At 46.0% G+C, this 23,573-nt stretch overlaps 1 protein-coding gene across 1 annotated transcript in view; it reads left to right on the forward strand.

Moving 5' to 3' along the window:
- The first annotated feature begins 9,948 nt into the window (after positions 1–9,948).
- ankrd33ba (ankyrin repeat domain 33ba) overlaps positions 9,949–23,573 on the forward strand; it is a 23,164-nt gene continuing 9,539 nt past the window's right edge. Inside the window, exon 1 of the mRNA XM_065007070.1 lies at positions 9,949–11,016. Within this exon, the coding sequence (XP_064863142.1) occupies positions 10,594–11,016 (423 nt within the window). The 5' untranslated portion in view covers positions 9,949–10,593. The remainder of the gene's footprint in view (positions 11,017–23,573) is intronic.

The raw sequence follows: 23,573 nt of genomic DNA on the forward strand, positions 1-23,573 counted from the left end.
GAGAGGGAGAGAGACGATAGGGAAGAGGAGAGGGAGAGAGACGATAGAGGAGAAGGAGAGAGACGATAGGGAAGAGGAGAGGGAGAGAGACGATAGGGAAGAGGAGAGGGAGAGAGACGATAGGGAAGAGGAGAGGGAGAGAGACGATAGGGAAGAGGAGAAGGAGAGAGACGGTAGGGAAGAGGACAAGGAGAGAGACGATGGGGAAGAGGAGAGGGAGAGAGACGATGGGGAAGAGGAGAGGGAGAGAGACGATGAGGAGAGGGAGAGAGACGATGGGGAAGAGGAGAGGGGAGAGAGACGATAGGGAAGAGGAGAGGAGAGAGACGATAGGGAAGAGGAGAGGGAGAGAGACGATAGGGAAGAGGAGAGGGAGAGAGACGATAGGGAAGAGGAGAGGGAGAGACGATAGGGAAGAGGAGAGGGAGAGAGACGATAGGGAAGAGGAGAGGGAGAGAGACGATAGGGAAGAGGAGAGGGAGAGAGACGATAGGGAAGAGGAGAGGGAGAGAGACGATAGGGAAGAGGAGAGGGAGAGAGACGATAGGGAAGAGGAGAGGGAGAGAGACTATAGGGAAGAGGAGAGGGAGAGAGACGATAGGGAAGAGGAGAGGGAGAGAGACGATAGGGAAGAGGAGAGTGAGAGAGACGATAGGGAAGAGGAGAAGGAGAGAGACGGTAGGGAAGAGGACAAGGAGAGAGACGGTAGGGAAGAGGACAAGGAGAGAGACGGTAGGGAAGAGGAGAGGGAGAGAGACGATAGGGAAGAGGAGAGGGAGAGAGACGATAGGGAAGAGGAGAAGGAGAGAGACGGTAGGGAAGAGGAGAAGGAGAGAGACGGTAGGGAAGAGGACAAGGAGAGAGACGGTAGGGAAGAGGACAAGGAGAGAGACGGTAGGGAAGAGGACAAGGAGAGAGACGGTAGGGAAGAGGAGAAGGAGAGAGACGGTAGGGAAGAGGAGAGGGAGAGAGACGGTAGAGGAGAGGGAGAGAGACGGTAGGGAAGAGGAGAGGGAGAGAGACGATGGGGAAGAGGAGAGGGAGAGAGACGATGGGGAAGAGGAGAGGGAGAGAGACGATGGGGAAGAGGAGAGGGAGAGAGACGATGGGGAAGAGGAGAGGGAGAGAGACGATAGGGAAGAGGAGAGGGAGAGAGACGATAGGGAAGAGGAGAGGGAGAGAGACGATAGGGAAGAGGAGAGGGAGAGAGACGATAGGGAAGAGGAGAGGGAGAGAGACGATAGGGAAGAGGAGAGGGAGAGAGACGATAGGGAAGAGGAGAGGGAGAGAGACGATAGGGAAGAGGAGAGGGAGAGAGACTATAGGGAAGAGGAGAGGGAGAGAGACGATAGGGAAGAGGAGAGGGAGAGAGACGATAGGGAAGAGGAGAGGGAGAGAGACGATAGGGAAGAGGAGAGGGAGAGAGACTATAGGGAAGAGGAGAGGGAGAGAGACGATGGGGAAGAGGAGAGGGAGAGAGACGATGGGGAAGAGGAGAAGGAGAGAGACGATGGGGAAGAGGAGAAGGAGAGAGACGATGGGGAAGAGGAGAGGGAGAGAGACGATGGGGAAGAGGAGAGGGAGAGAGACGATGGGGAAAAGGAGAGAGAGAGAGAGACGATGGGGAAGAGGAGAAGGAGAGAGACGATAGGGAAGAGGAGAGGGAGAGAGAGAGACGATAGGGAAGAGGAGAAGGAGAGAGACGATAGGGAAGAGGAGAGGGAGAGAGACGATAGGGAAGAGAAGGAAGGGAGAGAGACGATAGGGAGGAGGAGAAGGAAGGGAGAGAGACGATAGGGAAGAGGAGAAGGAAGAAACAGAGCATAGCAGGAAAAAAGGGTTTACTACTTACTCTACAAATACATTCTCTAAATCAACATGAATTCAGGATCAGTGATTTTCTTCTCTATTAATGCTCAGATTGTGACAATAATAATAAATAATAGCCAGTGCTTGAATTATATCCCAAAGAGAATGCTCTCAAGGTCATTGAGTTTGGTCCATATCTTATTGAGAGTTGCTGTGATATTACATGGAAGGCTACTGTATGTAAGTTAGTATCACTGTTTCCAATGACACTCGCTCCTGTCCTGACAGGTTAGTCGATAGTTAATTTGTCATGCTCATGACTTATCACTCAAGTGCCTGCTGCGTTCACTTTCCACTTGGCATATTCTGTGAAAGGTTCTGAGACAGAGAGATTGTCAGCTCTTGTGAAATGGAGATACAGTGTTCGTATCAGTGGTCCTCTCGACAATAGAACAGACACTGATAAGTGAGAGAGCCCCCAGATCATCTGTTCAAAGCTAACACGCACTGGTACACAGTAGCACACGCTGTAATACACAGAAGATTGCCTGTGTGTGATAGTGAAAACAGACTAATCTCTCACTTTTTCTTTCCCATACAGTCGTCATGTAGGATGAGGAAATATTACAAGGAATTGACATCTATGTTTGACAATGTATCGAGAACTCTCATTGCATATACCAGTTGACTGCTTGCAGCATAGTAAAATAATCTCTCTAGCATGAAGCAGCCTAGGTTGCCTTGCAAAAGTATTCACCCTCCTTGGCATTTTTCCTATTTTGTTTCATTACAACCTGTAATTTTAAATAGATTTTTATTTGGATTCCATGTAATGGACATACACAAAATAGTCCAAATTGGTGAAGTGAAATGAAAAAAATTACTTGTTGCAAAAAATTACTAAAAATTCTTAATTGGAAAAGTGGTGTGTGCATTTGTATTCACCCCCTTTGCTATTAAGCCCCTAAATAAGATCTGGTGCAACCAATTACCTTCAGAAGTCACATAATTAGTTAGATTGCACACAGGTGAACTTTATTTAAGTGTCACATGATCTGTCACATGATCTCAGTATATATACACCTGTTCTGAAAGGCCCCAGAGTCTGCAACACCACTAAGCAAGGGGCTTAGTGGTGTTGCAAGAAAGTGGCACCATGAAGACCAAGGAGCTCTCCAAACAGGTCAGGGACAAAGTTGTAGAGAAGTAAAGGTCAGGGTTGGGTTATAAAAAAATATCAGAAACTTTGAACATCCCACGGAGCACCATTAAAAACATTATTAAAACATGGAAAGAATATGGCCCCACAACAAACCTGCCAAGAGAGGGCCGCCCACCAAAACTCAGGCAAGGAGGGCATTAATCAGAGAGGCAACAAAGAGGTCAAAGATATCTCTGAAGGAGCTGCAAAGCTCCACAGCGGAGATTGGAGTATCTGTCCATAGGACCACTTTAAGCCGTGCACTCCACAGAGCTGGGCTTTACGGAAGAGTGGCCAGAAGAAAAAAAAACACGTTTGAAGTTCGCCAAAAGTCATGTGGGAGATTCCCCAAACATATGGAAGAAGGTATTCTGGTTAGATGAGACTAAAATTGAGCTGTTTGGCCATCAAGGAAAACACTATGTCTGGCGCAAACCCAACACCTCTCAATGCCCCGAGAATACCATCCCCACAGTGAAGCATGGTGGTGGCAGCATCATGCTGTGGGTATGTTTTTAATCGACTGGGAAACTGGTCAGAATTGAAGGAATGATGGATGGCGCTAAATACAGGGAAATTCTTGAGGGAAACATGTTTCAGTCTTCAAGAGATTTGAGACTGGGACGGAGGTTCACCTTCCAACAGGACAATGACCCCAAGCATACTGCTAAAGCAACACTCAAGTGGTTTAAGGGGAAATATTTAAATGTCTTGGAACGGTCAAGTCAAAGCCCAAACCTCAATCCAATTGAGAATCTGTGGTATGACTTAAAGATTGCTGTACATCAGTGGAACCCATCCAACTTGAAGGAGCTGGAGCAGTTTTGCCTTGAAGAATGGGCAAAAATCACAGTGGCTAGTTGTGCCAAGCTTGTAGAGACATATCCCAAGAGTCTTGCAGCTGTAATTGCTTCAAAAGGTGGCCCTACAAAGTATTGACTTTGGGGGGGTGGGGGGGGGGTGAATAGTTATGCACGCTCAAGTTTTCTGTTTTTTTGTCTTATTACTTTACAAGAAAGAATATTTTGCATCTTCAAAGTGGTAGGCATGTTGTGTAAATCAAATGATACAACCCCCCCCCCCCCAAAAAAAAAATCCTATTTTAATTCCAGGTTGTAAGGCAACAAAATAGGAAAAATGCCAAGGGGGTGAATACTTTCGCAAGAAACTGTATTACAATGGGGGTTTCGTGCCAGACAATGTGTTTCTTGAATCTGTGCCAGGGTTTCATTGGGTTAATCTAGTTCCCTGGCTAGCCTGTCACTGATGGTAATGTAATAAACTCCTTTACCTCACAACACCCTGTCATCCCATTGGCTGTTGGCAGCGCTGCTTAATAAGCCCTGTGATCTGAATTGCTCCTGGCAGCGCTTGATGAGCTCTGTAATCTGATTGGCTTCTTGCAGAAATTGGTTAGGCAATCCTGTGATTTAATTGGCTGCTGGCTGTTTTGGGTAAAGGAGTTCTTTGATCGAATTGGCTCTTGGCAGTGATGGAGTGAGGGAGCAGAAAAGGGTCTTGGTGAAGGTTACCCCTATTGGTTAAGGTTAGGATTTGGGGATTGGGTAATCTGGTTCTATATCTGTGGTTCTGACCTCCAGATGCAGGGTTATGGAGAGGTTTGGGTAGGCGTGCTGCTTATAGACACACCACATCATGGTGCCAAAGACATAGACACTGCAAATCTCACAGGGAACACACACCCCTTGAGGCTGTTGAGCTGAGGGTTGGCTGGCTGGCTGCTGTGAGACAGACTGCAGCATGATGCCAAACCTGAAGAGCAGACAACTCACTGCTAGGGAATCTCTTAATCCCTAACACACACACTGCAACTCTCGCAGAGTACACACACACACAAACCTCTGACAGTGAACACTTACACAAACACACATACCCTCAGAGAACAAGTTTACAAACACACAAACATAAGTCTCACACACACACACGCTAGCATAGGTAGGGCAAAGTTGAGGAAAGTAGGGTTTTCCTCTTTATCTTCCCAAATGAAGGGATGTAACCATATTACACAATAGTATAGGTACTAACCAGCAGTAGAGTGTAACCTTGGCTAGGTACAGGTATAAAACATGAGGTTTCCATGCTGTGAGTGTGGAGTGATCCAGCTAAGTTACAAGCCAGGTCAGGAAATAAGATCAGGGGGATTTTATGTTTCCGGGACTGGTTAGCAGCAGGCTAGAGGGGGCAGGAAGGGGGCTCATCAGCACCCCTCCTCTTCTAACTACCCCCCCTCTAGTCTGAGCTCCATGCCGGGACTGGGGGCCATGGAAAGTATATGTTTTTTCGTGACCAGGTTTTTAACATTTTGTTGAAATGATCCCTTTTATGCTGTGATCCCTTCTGTCCATATAATCGTATTCATTTTGATCTATACAGGCAAGACTGATCCTGGATCAGCACTCATACTCTGAGATGCTGTGTGGATATGGGCCCTGGTCACTTCATTGCTCCTTAGGTATCTCACGACTGAAGCTTGTGCACAAGACACCATAGACCTCAATTACAATCTGTGTGTAGCTTTGTAGAGTTAGTGGGCTGGGGTCCTAGAGAAGAATTTGTTGCACAACAGCAGCCTCTACTTTACTGCTGCCTGTCCCTGGGAAATAACATTTCTAGGGAGGTGACGCTATCACAGAATAGTAGGTAGGAAGGAAGGAAAGGAAGGAAACGAGTGGCCAGGGCCAGAGAGAACACAAAGCCCTCAGTGAGGAGAGGGAGTAACTAGGGAGATGGAACAGGAGGAGAGAAAGTGAAGATAACAACAAAGCCCTCAGTGAGGAGAGGGAGTAACTAGGGAGATGGAACAGGAGGAGAGAAAGAGAAGATAACAACAAAGCCCTCAGTGAGGAGAGGGAGTAACTAGGGAGATGGAACAGGAGGAGAGAAAGAGAAGATAACAACAAAGCCCTCAGTGAGGAGAGGGAGTAACTAGGGAGATGGAACAGGAGGAGAGAAAGAGAAGATAACAACAAAGCCCTCAGTGAGGAGAGGGAGTAACTAGGGAGATGGAACAGGAGGAGAGAAAGAGAAGATAACAACAAAGCCCTCAGTGAGGAGAGGGAGTAACTAGGGAGATGGAACAGGAGGAGAGAAAGAGAAGATAACAACAAAGCCCTCAGTGAGGAGAGGGAGTAACTAGGGAGATGGAACAGGAGGAGAGAAAGAGAAGATAACAACAAAGCCCTCAGTGAGGAGAGGGAGTAACTAGGGAGATGGAACAGGAGGAGAGAAAGAAGATAACAACAAAGCCCTCAGTGAGGAGAGGGAGTAACTAGGGAGATGGAACAGGAGGAGAGAAAGAAGATAACAACAAAGCCCTCAGTGAGGAGAGGGAGTAACTAGGGAGATGGAACAGGAGGAGAGAAAGAAGATAACAACAAAGCCCTCAGTGAGGAGAGGGAGTAACTAGGGAGATGGAACAGGAGGAGAGAAAGAGAAGATAACAACAAAGCCCTCAGTGAGGAGAGGGAGTAACTAGGGAGATGGAACAGGAGGAGAGAAAGAGAAGATAACAACAAAGCCCTCAGTGAGGAGAGGGAGTAACTAGGGAGATGGAACAGGAGGAGAGAAAGAAGATAACAACAAAGCCCTCAGTGAGGAGAGGGAGTAACTAGGGAGATGGAACAGGAGGAGAGAAAGAGAAGATAACAACAAAGCCCTCAGTGAGGAGAGGGAGTAACTAGGGAGATGGAACAGGAGGAGAGAAAGAGAAGATAACAACAAAGCCCTCAGTGAGGAGAGGGAGTAACTAGGGAGATGGAACAGGAGGAGAGAAAGAAGATAACAACAAAGCCCTCAGTGAGGAGAGGGGGGTAACTAGGGAGATGGAACAGGAGGAGAGAAAGAGAAGATAACAACAAAGCCCTCAGTGAGGAGAGGGAGTAACTAGGGAGATGGAACAGGAGGAGAGAAAGAGAAGATAACAACAAAGCCCTCAGTGAGGAGAGGGAGTAACTAGGGAGATGGAACAGGAGGAGAGAAAGAGAAGATAACAACAAAGCCCTCAGTGAGGAGAGGGAGTAACTAGGGAGATGGAACAGGAGGAGAGAAAGAGAAGATAACAACAAAGCCCTCAGTGAGGAGAGGGAGTAACTAGGGAGATGGAACAGGAGGAGAGAAAGAGAAGATAACAACAAAGCCCTCAGTGAGGAGAGGGAGTAACTAGGGAGATGGAACAGGAGGAGAGAAAGAAGATAACAACAAAGAAAGAGTTAGACCTGAAGAGAGTGTAAGGAAATCAACTGTTGTCCACTGGCAACATGCTGTCAGGGTAGGTCACAGCTAACATACAGTAAGGTCTCTCTCCTCTACAGCAACTCATTTTCTTTGTTCTGCCAAGAGGAATGGTGCAGCCAGCTGACTTCAGGGATGGGATTTTTCTTGAAATGTCCTTTTTTTCTGAAATCAGGAATTCCTACTTTTCTGTCATCATCCTCCATTAAAAGACCGTTGGAATTGACGACCTATATACCGCCCCCAAAAGCAGTATCCCATTTTCCCTGACTTTGTATGTTGTCTTGAATTATACTGGTCTCTTTGTATTGTGGACTTGCCCTTTTCCAGACCAACAGACTGCACTGAGTAGGACCCAGGACAGATGACTTTCATATCCAGAGGCCTCATTCAAAGACCTGTCTGTCTATTGCCTGTCTATAATCATGTACTATGATCTGACTGCATGGCTGTCATGAACTGGTTCATTCTGTATGTGTGTATCTGTATCCATGTCCCATCTTATGTATCTGTATCCATGTCCCATCTTATGTATCTGAATCCATGTCCCATCTTATGTATCTGAATCCATGTCCCATCTTATGTATCTGAATCCATGTCCCATCTTATGTATCTGAATCCATGTCCCATCTTATGTATCTGAATCCATGTCCCATCTTATGTATCTGAATCCATGTCCCATCTTATGTATCTGAATCCATGTCCCATCTTATGTATCTGAATCCATGTCTCATCTTATGTATCTGAATCCATGTCCCATCTTTTAATAAATGGTAAACACACAGTCAGACAAATACGCACATCTGCGAGTGAGTGCATACACATACAAACAAGTGGTGTTAATGAAGGGGATTTGCTCTGTGATTAGAATGTGTTAATTGCCACTCAGATGCCTGAATAAATGCTACTGGAAGCAGTAAACACACTCCACCTATCTCTCTCGTTCCTTTGCTTTCTCCCTCCTTTAGTGTCTACCTGGTGTTCTCTGCTCTGGCAAATGAACTTATACCTGCCGGTCAAAGAGCTACTGATAAACATATTAACACGCAGCAGATTGGTGCTTTATGGGAAAGGGGAAACAACTCAGAGACCTGTATAAACGCACACACACAGTGTACTCAAACCCACACAGAGGCCAGGGTGTGCCTAAGTAGTCATAAGAGGGCTTTTGTACACTGCAGCACAGGGTATTCCAGGTGAGGGGATGGCTTGTTAGCGGATAGTTCACCTCAGAAATATATGTACTTTTTTTTTTTTTACAGACATTTTCCGACCTCCAAAGTAGAACCACTTTTGAGGGCTGAAAACAACTTTGGGTGGATCTATGCCTTTAAGGTGTTGTGTAGGCTCTGTGTTTTAAAGATATTCATTGAGAGGTCTGTAGGTAGAGAGTGCATGTATAGACATGTTTAAATCCCAGGTAAGATGCTGTTGTGTTGAGGAATACTGACAAAGATGAAGAATATAGGCAGTATGAGATATTAGTTGTCAGTTTATCTACTTATAAAGGCACGATCTTCATAGGAAAAAAATATATATATATATACTGATGATTAGCATCTATAGAGCATTGACACGGGCCTACAGAATATGCTTCGGTGTAAAGTTTCGGGTGCTGATCTGTTGAGTGACACCCCTTTCTCTGGCTGTCACACACCCATGACCCTCAGAACATGGGCTCGGGCCAGACGTTTACCTGTCCTTTACCCCCCAGGGGTTCTACTCTGATTGGCTGTCTGGGTATTCCAGGTGCGGCTCACAAGTCAAGATGAGATCAGGTGGGTCAGAATCACAGAGGACACAGAGTGATAGATGAATTGCTCCATATGAAGTGATATGGCAGGAACCAGGCAGGTTCTTATTGTCTCTGTCGCGCACACAAACTAAAAAAACAGCCAGGGCCACTGGATGTTTGTCTGCATCAGGCCCTTGACTACATCAGGAAGACCAGGAGAAAACAGGCCTGCTGAACACTAAACAGCCTTGTCATTCACTCCTGTTGGATCTGATTAGCAATGGGCTGATACACTGCAGACTGATTTAGAGGTTGCATAGGCCTCGGGCGGCTAGGACAGCTGGGGCCGGGCCAGGGACAGATTAGGGTCAGATACACCAAGAGAGGAGAGTCCCTCTAGCAAGCAGACACACAGATGCACAGGCCATTTAACAAGCACAATACCACTGTCTTGGATTGGCATCATGAGTTGATGGAACCTTATTAAACATGGATTGGTCAGTGAATCAATAGTCAGTTTAGGCCTACTTTAACTTGGCTTGTTCTACAAGTGTGAAAATGTGAAAAGTGGTTGTACTGTTGAATCAAGGATGGATATCTGAACTGTTGTGACTGTTCTACCGAGTGTCTGAGTCATTCACAGTGAGAACTAAGGTAATGCAGGGGGATTTCCTGACAGATCTCACATCATCCAAGAAACAGAAAATGTACATTTGAAACCGCAGAATGACTGCACAGACGTTTTACTTTGCTTTTGCAGTATGAATCATTCTAACGATGGCCAATGTCTCATGAAAGGGTTGCAATGGGGTTGCCCCCATTTAGCTCAAATGATAATCTCAAAGTATGTCTGATGTCAACATTTCAGACAGAGCGGAATTAATCTGCTCAAACGAAACCGAAATGAGGGAGGGCATGAGGGGAGAGCCATGGAGAGGAGGGGGCAGTTGGCTACGAAACTAATCGGATTATGGGGACTACAGTTTATCGAGTGCCTGTTTTTCTACTCTGCGCGTTAGCTGGGTGAGTGTGGCTCTTTTACTTTGGGTACTGCGTGTCTATTGTTTTCTGTCCTAATGAGGAACACATTTTTTTTTTTTTTCGTACTGATGACATAACAAGAGTTGGTGTAACTCTCGGTTTACTTCGTGTCGGCAAAGGGGGGTGTTGACTGTTGAATTGCACTTTAAATCACGGGCATTTTCTCACTGCTCCAGACGTGATGGAAAAAACGTTCTATGTTTTATAAAATGAACAAAAACAATCCATTTTTGACTCCGGTGAAGGCTACAACCCGGTGTAGTTTAGGTTGGTATTCCAGGGACAGCGCAGCGATATGATTTCATGTTAATTTCTCTCTGGGATGCTGGAGTTGGACTATTATCAGGGGAATATTCCTCAAGGAAGTAGGATCAGCAGTTTGCCTGTTAGATCACATCACAACGAGTTACCAAACCTTCACTGTCATTCCATTTCCAGGCTCTTTGCAAAGTTCAACTCATACTCCGCGTTGATGTTGGAAAAAACGTCCACGTGCTCTTCGCCCGAGATCCACCCGTTCTTCCCCCCTGAGGAGGACAGCCACCTAGGGGGTTAGATGGTGCTGATCACGGATGAGAGAGACGGAGGTGGCTCCTCTACTACGGTCCGAGTCAAACAGCAGCAGCAGAACCCCAAAGGCGCCAGCGGCGTCGCCCAGGTCCATCCGACCATTACCGAGGAATCACCGTCCTTATCAGACGATGACTCATATCTCGGGTCCTGCGAGTCAGAGGGGGATGAGTACGAGGAATACGAGGATTTCTCGTTATTACCGGACAGTATAAGTATCGCTTCGGACGACTCATTTTACCCACCGGACGATGTGTTCGCGGACAACGAGCGGACCCCGTCTCCACCGAGTCCCGAGCCGCTGACGTTCTTCCAGGCGTGCTGCACCAACAACGCCACGATAGTCCGGATCATGATCCGACAAGGTGTGGGGGTAGAGGAGGTGAGGGAGACGGATAAAAACAACAGGGTAAGTCGGGTTAAATGTGCCCATATGTTCTGTGTCAAATATATTTTTTTTTATCGGAATGTGTTCTGTTCTAATGCATTTCTATCCAGTGGCTTCTCTTCCTGTCCTGGGTTTGGAGATTAGGTCGTTTGGCACTGCCTTGTACACAATGGTGCGTGCGGTGTGAACTCACCTGTGCGTAATTACGCATGGTCAAAGTGCCTATCCAAAGTGATCAACTGTTGTATATTTGTTGAAGTACGTCAACAGCTATGTATTCGCTCATGTATGTCAGTGTGTCGAGGGGTTAAACAAATATATATTTTTAAGTTTTAAGAACATGTCAGCTACGACAACAGTAATCAGATGCTTCATATAACTTGGCCATTGTAGCAGATATTTCAACTTTGAGAGTCATGATTAACATTAGATCCCAAAGTTAAACCTATTCTTCCCATCCAAGCTGAGCTGAGTTGCTAAAGTAGTTTGTTTGTCAGTAGAATCAGAACCAGAGACACATCTCATATTAGTTTCATTTCATTTCACGTGTGTGTGTCTGCCCAGGATTTATGGGTTTGAGAGAGGAGCCTGATGTTCTGATAGTCATAATTACAGCAACAGGAAAACACGGAGTCTCTCACAGTCAACAGAACAACCGGCACTGTGTGTGTGTGTGTCTTTATGTGTCTGTCTGTGTTTTACTGTTTGTGGGTGGATTCAGGGTACCTGTGAGAGAATCAGTGTAATATAGGTTTGCTTACTGACTTTCTAATATGAATCTCCCCACTGTCAATTAAAGACCTGTACTGTTAAGACAGTGTTTTACAGAGACTCATGAGAAGAGTGTTCTCATTTATGCCTACAGGCTGTCCATTACAAGTCAATAACTGCTCTATAAATCTCATAGTAATAATGTATGTTTGATTTGACAATGCAAAGAGACCTGGAATACCAAGCAGGTAATACATGCTCTCAGTTGGATGTGGCTGTGTATCAATGATATATATAAACCCTGGATTGCTGATACTATGTATTGGCCATTGAGAGGCTTTGAAGCCACTGTTCGGCCATATTGGCACTCCCAAGTAGGAGCAATCCTCCATAGAAATGATTGGAATTCTACACTACTTCAATTAAATGTTTCAAGGGCAAGATGACATGTATTTCATATATTTTTTTGTTGCTGTAGTGGGGACAGTATCATTAGTAAAAAAAAAAATTGTAATACAAAATATTTTTTACACTGGTGAGGGAGTGCCAAGATGGAGGCATCGTGGCGTCAACACAGCATCCCTTATTAGCCCATCTAATGTATACATAATGGTTCCCAAGTGGTTTTGCATTATTGTTACGACACATGGTGTTTTCAGTGTCAGTGTGACTCACCAGATACACACCACTATGTTTTCCAACAACACAGAAAACTAAGAGGAACTGGCTGTAAACCACCAGTTGGACCCTTCATTTGAATTGATAGACACTCAAAACCACTAAAGACCAACTCCCCTTTGAGTATTCGTGCCTCTGTATGTTGTTTAGTTCTCACTGTGAATATAAACATATGCGCACACACACACACACACACACACACACACACACACACACACACACACACACACACACACACACACACACACACACACACACACACACACACACACACACACACACACACACACACACACACACACACACACACACACACACACACACACACACACACACACACTCACTCACTCATTCTGGCAGTGAGTGAGATCAGCCTTTATCAGACTGTACAGTGAAGTGGTCATGCAGTCCTCTCTCTGTGTGTTATCAATGATGAGGTCACAGGACCTGAGGGAGGAACAGTGTGAATGACATAATCAGAATTGTAACGTCATGATGCCGACAGGCTGTCTCTCACTGCCTGGCCTTGGGACTGCTACTCATCTGCTCCCATGCTGCAGCCTTCCTCATCAACTCTCTCGGTGTGTGTTGGTGGCGTTGTGCCTGCATTCCTCATCAACGCTGCCTGTCGAGGAATTCTTATGATAATTATGGGTATAATAGGAAGAGAGAAATGTGTGTGGATATCCTCAGTTGGGAGAGAGAGAGAGAGAGTGAGAGATGGAGGGAGAAAGACAGTCCTTCGTTTTAAGAGTGTGTGATAAATCTCATTACACTGGGACACAGTCCTGTCTCCTGTCTGCTGTTCATTACACTGGGACACAGTCCTGTCTCCTGTCTGCTGTTCATTACACTGGGACACAGTCCTGTCTCCTGTCTGCTGTTCATTACACTGGGACACAGTCCTGTCTCCTGTCTGCTGTTCATTACACTGGGACACAGTCCTGTCTCCTGTCTGCTGTTCATTACACTGGGACACAGTCCTGTCTCCTGTCTGCTGTTCATTACACTGGGACACATTCCTGTCTCCTGTCTGCTTTTAATTACACTGGGACACAGTCCTGTCTCCTGTCTGCTGTTCATTACACTGGGACACAGTCCTGTCTCCTGTCTGCTGTTCATTACACTGGGACACAGTCCTGTCTCCTGTCTGCTGTTCATTACACTGGGACACAGTCCAGTCTCCTGTCTGCTGTTCATTACACTGGGATACAGTCCTGTCTCCTGTCTGCTGTTCATTACACTGGGACACAGTCCTGTCTCCTGTCTTGTGTTCATTACACTGGGACACAGTCCTGTCTCCTGTCTTGTGTTCATTACACTGGGACACAGTCCTGTCTCCTGTCTGCTGTTCATTACACTGGGACACAGTCCTGTCTCCTGTCTGCTGTTCATTACACTGGGACACAGTCCTGTCTTCTGTCTGCTGTTCATTACACTGGGACACAGTCATGTCTCCTGTCTGCTGTTCATTACACTGGGACACAGTCCTGTCTCCTGTCTTGTGTTCATTACACTGGGACACAGTCCTGTCTTCTGTCTGCTGTTCATTACACTGGGACACAGTCCTGTCTCCTGTCTGCTGTTCATTACACTGGGACACAGTCCTGTCTCCTGTCTGCTGTTCATTACACTGGGACACAGTCCTGTCTCCTGTCTTGTGTTCATTACACTGGGACACAGTCCTGTCTTCTGTCTGCTGTTCATTACACTGGGACACAGTCCTGTCTCCTGTCTGCTGTTCATTACACTGGGACACAGTCCTGTCTCCTGTCTGCTGTTCATTACACTGGGACACAGTCCTGTCTCCTGTCTTGTGTTCATTACACTGGGACACAGTCCTGTCTCCTGTCTGCTGTTCATTACACTGGGACACAGTCCTGTCTCCTGTCTGCTGTTCATTACACTGGGACACAGTCCTGTCTCCTGTCTGCTGTTCATTACACTGGGACACAGTCCTGTCTCCTGTCTGCTGTTCATTACACTGGGACACAGTCCTGTCTCCTGTCTGCTGTTCATTACACTGGGACACAGTCCTGTCTCCTGTCTGCTGTTCATTACACTGGGACACAGTCCTGTCTCCTGTTCATTACACTGGGACACAGTCCTGTCTCCTGTCTGCTGTTCATTACACTGGGACACAGTCCTGTCTCCTGTCTGCTGTTCATTACACTGGGACACAGTCCTGTCTCCTGTCTGCTGTTCATTACACTGGGACACAGTCCTGTCTCCTGTCTGCTGTTCATTACACTGGGACACAGTCCTGTCTCCTGTCTGCTGTTCATTACACTGGGACACAGTCCTGTCTCCTGTCTTGTGTTCATTACACTGGGACACAGTCCTGTCTCCTTCCTGCTGTTCATTACACTGGGACACAGTCCTGTCTCCTGTCTTGTGTTCATTACACTGGGACACAGTCCTGTCTCCTGTCTGCTGTTCATTACACTGGGACACAGTCCTGTCTCCTGTCTGCTGTTCATTACACTGGGACACAGTCCTGTCTCCTGTCTGCTGTTCATTACACTGGGACACAGTCCTGTCTCCTGTCTGCTGTTCATTACACTGGGACACAGTCCTGTCTCCTGTCTGCTGTTCATTACACTGGGACACAGTCCTGTCTCCTGTCTGCTGTTCATTACACTGGGACACAGTCCTGTCTCCTGTCTTGTGTTCATTACACTGGGACACAGTCCTGTCTCCTGTCTGCTGTTCATTACACTGGGACACAGTCCTGTCTCCTGTCTGCTGTTCATTACACTGGGACACAGTCCTGTCTTCTGTCTGCTGTTCATTACACTGGGACACAGTCCTGTCTCCTGTCTGCTGTTCATTACACTGGGACACAGTCCTGTCTCCTGTCTGCTGTTCATTACACTGGGACACAGTCCTGTCTCCTGTCTTGTGTTCATTACACTGGGACACAGTCCTGTTCTCCTGTCTGCTGTTCATTACACTGGGACACAGTCCTGTCTCCTTCCTGCTGTTCATTACACTGGGACACAGTCCTGTCTCCTGTCTGCTGTTCATTACACTGGGACACAGTCCTGTCTCCTGTCTGCTGTTCATTACACTGGGACACAGTCCTGTCTCCTGTCTGCTGTTCATTACACTGGGACACATTCCTGTCTCCTGTCTGCTTTTAATTACACTGGGACACAGTCCTGTCTCCTGTCTGCTGTTCATTACACTGGGACACAGTCCTGTCTCCTGTCTGCTGTTCATTACACTGGGACACAGTCCTGTCTCCTGTCTGCTGTTCATTACACTGGGACACAGTCCTGTCTCCTGTCTGCTGTTCATTACACTGGGACACAGTCCTGTCTCCTGTCTGCTGTTCATTACACTGGGACACAGTCCTGTCTCCTGTCTGCTGTTCATTTCATTGGGACACAGTCCTGTCTCCTGTCTGCTGTTCATTACACTGGGACACAGTCCTGTCTCCTGTCTGCTGTTCATTACACTGGGACACAGTCCTGTCTCCTGTCTGCTGTTCATTACACTGGGACACAGTCCTGTCTCCTGTCTGCTGTTCATTACACTGGGACACAGTCCTGTCTCCTGTCTGCTTTTAATTACACTGGGACACAGTCCTGTCTCCTGTCTGCTGTTCATTACACTGGGACACAGTCCTGTCTCCTGTCTGCTGTTCATTACACTGGGACACAGTCCTGTCTCCTGTCTGCTGTTCATTACACTGGGACACAGTCCTGTCTCCTGTCTTGTGTTCATTACACTGGGACACAGTCCTGTCTCCTGTCTTGTGTTCATTACACTGGGACACAGTCCTGTCTCCTGTCTGCTGTTCATTACACTGGGACACAGTCCTGTCTCCTGTCTGCTGTTCATTACACTGGGACACAGTCCTGTCTCCTGTCTGCTGTTCATTACACTGGGACACAGTCCTGTCTCCTGTCTGCTGTTCATTACACTGGGACACAGTCCTGTCTCCTGTCTGCTGTTCATTACACTGGGACACAGTCCTGTCTCCTGTCTGCTGTTCATTACACTGGGACACAGTCCTGTCTCCTGTCTGCTGTTCATTACACTGGGACACAGTCCTGTCTCCTGTCTGCTGTTCATTACACTGGGACACAGTCCTGTCTCCTGTCTGCTGTTCATTACACTGGGACACAGTCCTGTCTCCTGTCTGCTGTTCATTACACTGGGACACAGTCCTGTCTCCTGTCTTGTGTTCATTACACTGGGACACAGTCCTGTCTCCTGTCTGCTGTTCATTACACTGGGACACAGTCCTGTCTTCTGTCTGCTGTTCATTACACTGGGACACAGTCCTGTCTCCTGTCTGCTGTTCATTACACTGGGACACAGTCCTGTCTCCTGTCTGCTGTTCATTACACTGGGACACAGTCCTGTCTCCTGTCTGCTGTTCATTACACTGGGACACAGTCCTGTCTCCTGTCTGCTGTTCATTACACTGGGATACAGTCCTGTCTCCTGTCTGCTGTTCATTACACTGGGACACAGTCCTGTCTCCTGTCTTGTGTTCATTACACTGGGACACAGTCCTGTCTCCTGTCTGCTGTTCATTACACTGGGACACAGTCCTGTCTCCTGTCTTGTGTTCATTACACTGGGACACAGTCCTGTCTCCTGTCTTGTGTTCATTACACTGGGACACAGTCCTGTCTCCTGCTTCGTGTTCTGTAAAACACACATGCTAGGCTTCATGTTTCTGTCAAACTTAGGTTGTAAAATGGTTCTGATGCTTCTGTGATACAATGAAGAGAATGTCTGCACGAATATCTACACAATATTTGTGTTTTTTTTCTGTGCAGAAAATCTCTCAGTTTTATCACATTGGTTGTGCCAAAGCAAAATAGGAATTAGAGGTTATGGTTTGAAATATGTTTTCAGTTTGCTTAGCCATAGAAATAAGGGACAATGTTTTCATCCATGAAATTATCTGCTGTATCAGGAATGACAATCTTAGCTCTCTGTCAAACTGTCACCAAAGCTCTGTTTTGGGTTTGTGTCTCTCCGGGTGAGGCATGTCCTATCTAATATCCTCTGGTGTCACCGTGGCCAGCGTGACGCAATCAACTACTATCTGGCTCTTATTTACACCAAAAAACACATGTTTAATGTTTTAAAACTGTTGAAATAGTAAAGAAATGAGTTACACACGTATAATTCTGTTTGCTATTGCTGTAGTTTAGTTCTGGCCAGCTAAAGACAAAGCACAATAAACTGGCTGCACATGGGATAGTAATATGGTACCATACAGTAACTGTACACGGACATAGTCAACATCCTGTCTAGGGGGTTAAAGGTCACCCTCTGGACTGGACACAACCCTGATGACAGAGATAACCTCTGACTCTAGAGAGGATGTTCAGACTACATTAACTGGAGGGACAACAGGACAATGCTGTTTATTTACAGTCAACATAACACATGCATTCTTTCATGAGCTTGATTTATTTTTTAGAAATGGTTCAAACTTGAACATATCTTCAACATAAACACATGCTCTCGCAGGTTCTCTCTCTCTCCCCTGCTCTCTCTCGCTCTCCCTTTCTCCCTCTCTCTCCCCTGCTCTCTCTCGCCCTCTCTCTCCCTTTCTCCCTCTCTCTCCCCTGCTCTCTCTCGCCCTCTCTCTCCCTTTCTCCCTCTCGGACCAAAGCGCAGCGTGGTAAGTGTTCATGATGATTTTTAATAGAAACAAACTGAACACTGAAATACAAAACAATAAACGATGTGAACAAAACGAAAAACGAAACAGTACCGTGTGGCAACAAACACTCACACGGAAACAAACACCCACAACTTAAAGTGAAACCCAGGCTACCTAAGTATGATTCTCAATCAGAGACAACTAAGAGACAACCTGCCTCTGATTGAGAACCATACTAGGCTGAACTCAAAACCCCAACATAGAAAAACACACATAGACTGCCCACCCCAACTCACGCCCTGACCATACTAAATAAAGACAAAACAAAGGAAATAAAGGTCTACTGTCAGAGTTTAATGTCTTTTCTCTATCTTTCACTGACTTTCTGTCTCTCTCTCAATTCAATTCAAAGGGCTTTATTGGCATGGGTAACATATGTTAAGATTGCCAAAGCAAGTGAGGTATATAATATACAAAAGTGAAATAAACAATAAAAATTAACAGTAAACATTACACTCACAGAAGTTCCAAAAGAATAAAGACACTACATATTATGTATATATACAGTGTTTTAACGATGTACAAATGGTTAAAGTACAAAAGGGAAAATAAATAAGCATAAATATGGGTTGTATTTACAATGGTGTTTGTTCTTCACTGGTTGACCTTTTCTTGTGACAACAGGTCACAAATCTTGCTGCTGTGATGGCACACTGTGCTTTTTCACCCAGTAGATATGAGAGTTTATCAAAATCTGGTTTGTTTTCGAATTCTTTGTGGATCTGTGTAATCTGAGGGACATATGTGTCTCTAATATTGTCATACATTATTAGATTAGGAAGTGCAGCTCAAATTCCACCTCATTTTGTGGGCAGTGAGCACATAGCCTGTCTTCTCTTGAGAGCCAGGTCTGCCTATGGCGGCCTTTCTCAATAGCAAGGCTCATTGAGTCTGTACATAGTCAAAGCTTGCCTTAAATTTGGGTCAGTCACAGTGGTCAGGTATTCTGCCAATGTGTACTCTCTGTTTAGGGCCAAATAGCATTCTAGTGTGTGCTGTTTTTTTGTTAATTCTTTCCAATGTGTCAAGAAATTATATATTTTTTTTCATGATTTGGTTGGGTCTTATTGTGTTGCTGTCCTGGGGCTCTGTGGGGTATCTCTCTCTCTCTCTCTCTCTCTCTCTCTCTCTGTGAGGCTGATAGGGCTAAGCCTTTCTATTCCTGTCTTTCTATATTCCCAGATATCTATTCTTCTCTCTCTCTCTCTCTCTCTCTCTCTCTCTCTCTCTCGGAGTAGTTTCACTCAGTGACCCTATTGACCTTAAGGACCTTCACCTATTAATCAACCTGCTGTCTTGGGTCTTATAGGAAATGTATTATTAGGCATTTAGTTTCAACCGCTGCTCATCAAATAGATGTTATCCCCCCTAAAAATATCTACAACATGTGACTTGTATAACAATTAGGGTTTACCACAGGGAATAGACTTCATGTTTCCACGACAGGATTGGGATGCAGACATTGATCTAGGCAAAACATGTCCAGAATGCTGTCTTTTAATCAACACATCTTTGAAAATAGTCGATTTAGATGTTGAATTTGTTCTGTGGATGAAGGATGTGGGCTGTTTCTAACAGGTATAGCCACATCTTAAAGAATGTAAAACATAATTCAACAACCTTGAATTCTACGTATTTCATATAATGACGTCATACACATGAATGGAACTTTTTCATATAAACAGTTTCAAGTGCAAATACAGTGGGGCAAAAAAGTATTTAGTCAGTTTGAACTTGTTATCAGTATAAAAGACACCTGTCCACAACCTCAAACAGTCACACTCCAAACTCCACTATGGCCAAAACCAAAGAGCTGTCAAAGGACACCAGAAACAAAATTGTAGACCTGCACCAGGCTGGGGACTCTGAATCTGCAATATGTAAGCAGCTTGGTTTGAAGAAACCAACTGTGGGAGCAATTATTAGGAAATGGAAGACATACAAGACCACTGATAATCTCCCTCGAACTGGGGCTCCACGCAAGATCTCACCCCGTGGGGTCAAAATGATCACAAGATCGGTGAGCAAAAATCCCAGAACCACACGGGAGGACCTAGTGAATGACCTGCAGAGAGCTGGGACCAAAGTAACAAAGCCTACCATCAGTAACACACTACGCCACCAAGGACTCAAATCCTGCAGTCCCAGACGTGCCCCCCTGCTTAAGCCAGTACATGTCCAGGCCCGTCTGAAGTTTGCTAGAGAGCATTTGGATGATCCAGAAGAAGATTGGGAGAATGTCATATGGTCAGATGAAACCAAAATATAACTTTTTGGTAAAAACTCAACTCATCGTGTTTGGAGGACAAAGAATGCTGAGTTGCATCCAAAGAACACAATACCTACTGTGAAGCATGGGGGTGGAAACATCATGCTTTGGGGCTGTTTTTCTGCAAAGGGACCAGGACGACTGATCCGTGTAAAGGAAAGAATGAATGGGGCCCTGTATCGTGAGATTTTGAGTGAAAACCTCCTTTCATCACCAAGGGCATTGAAGATGAAACGTGGCTGGGTCTTTCAGCATGACAATGATCCCAAACACACCTCCCGGGCAATGAAGGAGTGGCTTCGTAAGAAGCATTTCAAGGTCCTGGAGTGGCCTAGCCAGTCTCCAGGTCTCAACCCCATAGAAAATCTTTGGAGGGGGTTGAAAGTCCGTGTTGCCCAGCAACAGCCCCAAAACAACACTGCTCTAGAGGAGATCTGCATGGAGGAATGGGCCAAAATACCAGCAACAGTGTGTGAAAACCTTGTGAAGCCTTACAGAAAACATTTGACCTCTGTCATTGCCAACAAAGGGTATATAACAAAGTATTGAGATAAACTTTTGTTATTGACCAAATACTTATTTTCCACCATAATTTGCAAATAAATTCATTAAAAATCCTACAATGTGATTTTCTGGATATTTTTTTCTGATTTTGTCTGCCATAGTTGAACTATACCAATGATGAAAATTACAGGCCTCTCTCATCTTTTTAAGTGGGAGAACTTGCACAATTGGTAGCTGACTAAATACTTTTTTGCCCCACTGTACATGTATTTTTATATATATTGTGTTTGAAACTAGAGAAATTGAAAAATTCAGATAGTTTTGAAGCAGTTGTGCGGAATATAGTGCTAGGGCTGGGGTCAACCTCAATCCACTACAGAACATAGTGCTAGGGCTGGGGTCAACCTCAATCCACTACAGAACATAGTGCTAGGGCTGGGGTCAACCTCAATCCACTACAGAACATAGTGCTAGGGCTGGGGTCAATCTCAATCCACTACAGAACATAGTGCTAGGGCTGGGGTCAACCTCAATCCACTACAGAACATAGTGCTAAGGCTGGGGTCAACCTCAATCCACTACAGAACATAGTGCTAAGGTTGGGGTCAACCTCAATCCACTACAGAACATAGTGCTAGGGCTGGGGCCAACCTCAATCCACTACAGAACATAGTGCTAAGGCTGGGGTCAACCTCAATCCACTACAGAACATAGTGCTAAGGTTGGGGTCAACCTCAATCCACTACAGAACATAGTGCTAGGGCTGGGGCCAACCTCAATCCACTACAGAACATAGTGCTAGGGCTGGGGTCAACCTCAATCCACTACAGAACATAGTGCTAGGGCTGGGGCCAACCTCAATCCACTACAGAACATAGTGCTAGGGCTGGGGCCAACCTCAATCCACTACAGAACATAGTGCTAAGGCTGGGGTCAACCTCAAGCCACTACAGAACATAGTGCTAAGGCTGGGGTCAACCTCAATCCACTACAGAACATAGTGCTAGGGCTGGGGTCAACCTCAATCCACTACAGAACATAGTGTTAAGGCTGGGGTCAACCTCAATCCACTATAGAACATAGTGCTAGGGCTGGGGTCAACATCAATCCACTACAGAACATAGTGCTAAGGCTGGGGTCAACCTCAATCCACTATAGAACATAGTGCTAAGGCTGGGGTCAACCTCAATCCACTACAGAACATAGTGCTAAGGCTGGGGTCAACCTCAATCCACTACAGAACATAGTGCTAAGGCTGGGGTCAACCTCAATCCACTACAGAACATAGTGCTAGGGCTGGGGCCAACCTCAATCCACTACAGAACATAGTGCTAGGGCTGGGGTCAACCTCAATCCACTACAGAACATAGTGCTAGGGCTGGGGTCAACCTCAATCCACTACAGAACATAGTGCTAAGGCTGGGGTCAACCTCAATCCACTACAGAACATAGTGCTAAGGCTGGGGTCAACCTCAATCCACTACAGAACATAGTGCTAAGGCTGGGGTCAACCTCAATCCACTACAGAACATAGTGCTAAGGCTGGGGTCAACCTCAATCCACTACAGAACATAGTGCTAAGGCTGGGGTCAACCTCAATCCACTACAGAACATAGTGCTAGGGCTGGGGTCAACCTCAATCCACTACAGAACATAGTGCTAAGGCTGGGGTCAACCTCAATCCACTACAGAACATAGTGCTAGGGCTGGGGTCAGCCTCAATCCACTACAGAACATAGTGCTAAGGCTGGGGTCAACCTCAATCTACTACAGAACATAGTGCTAGGGCTGGGGTCAGCCTCAATCCACTACAGAACATAGTGCTAAGGCTGGGGTCAACCTCAATCCACTACAGAACATAGTGCTAGGGCTGGGGCCAACCTCAATCCACTACAGAACATAGTGCTAGGGCTGGGGCCAACCTCAATCCACTACAGAACATAGTGCTAAGGCTGGGGTCAACCTCAAGCCACTACAGTAAATGTAAATGTAAATGTACAGAACATAGTGCTAAGGCTGGGGTCAACCTCAATCCACTACAGAACATAGTGCTAGGGCTGGGGTCAACCTCAATCCACTACAGAACATAGTGCTAAGGCTGGGGTCAACCTCAATCCACTATAGAACATAGTGCTAAGGCTGGGGTCAACCTCAAGCCACTACAGAACATAGTGCTAGGGCTGGGGTCAGCCTCAATCCACTACAGAACATAGTGCTAAGGCTGGGGTCAACCTCAATCCACTACAGAACATAGTGCTAGGGCTGGGGTCAGCCTCAATCCACTACAGAACATAGTGCTAAGGCTGGGGTCAACCTCAATCCACTACAGAACATAGTGATAAGGCTGGGGTCAACCTCAATCCACTATAGAACATAGTGCTAGGGCTAGGGTCAACATCAAGCCACTACAGAACATAGTGCTAAGGCTGGGGTCAACCTCAATCCACTACAGAACATAGTGTTAGGGCTGGGGTCAACCTCCATCCACTACAGAACATAGTGCTAAGGCTGGGGTCAACCTCAATCCACTACAGAACATAGTGCTAAGGCTGGGGTCAACCTCAATCCCCTACAGAACATAGTGCTAAGGCTGGGGTCAACCTCAATCCACTATATAACATAGTGCTAGGGCTGGGGTCAACCTCAATCCACTACAGAACATAGTGCTAGGGCTGGGGTCAACCTCAATCCACTACAGAACATAGTGCTAAGGCTGGAGTC

The sequence above is a fragment of the Oncorhynchus nerka genome, linkage group LG22, assembly GCF_034236695.1.
Source record: "Oncorhynchus nerka isolate Pitt River linkage group LG22, Oner_Uvic_2.0, whole genome shotgun sequence".
In the NCBI taxonomy this organism is placed as follows: domain Eukaryota; kingdom Metazoa; phylum Chordata; class Actinopteri; order Salmoniformes; family Salmonidae; genus Oncorhynchus; species Oncorhynchus nerka.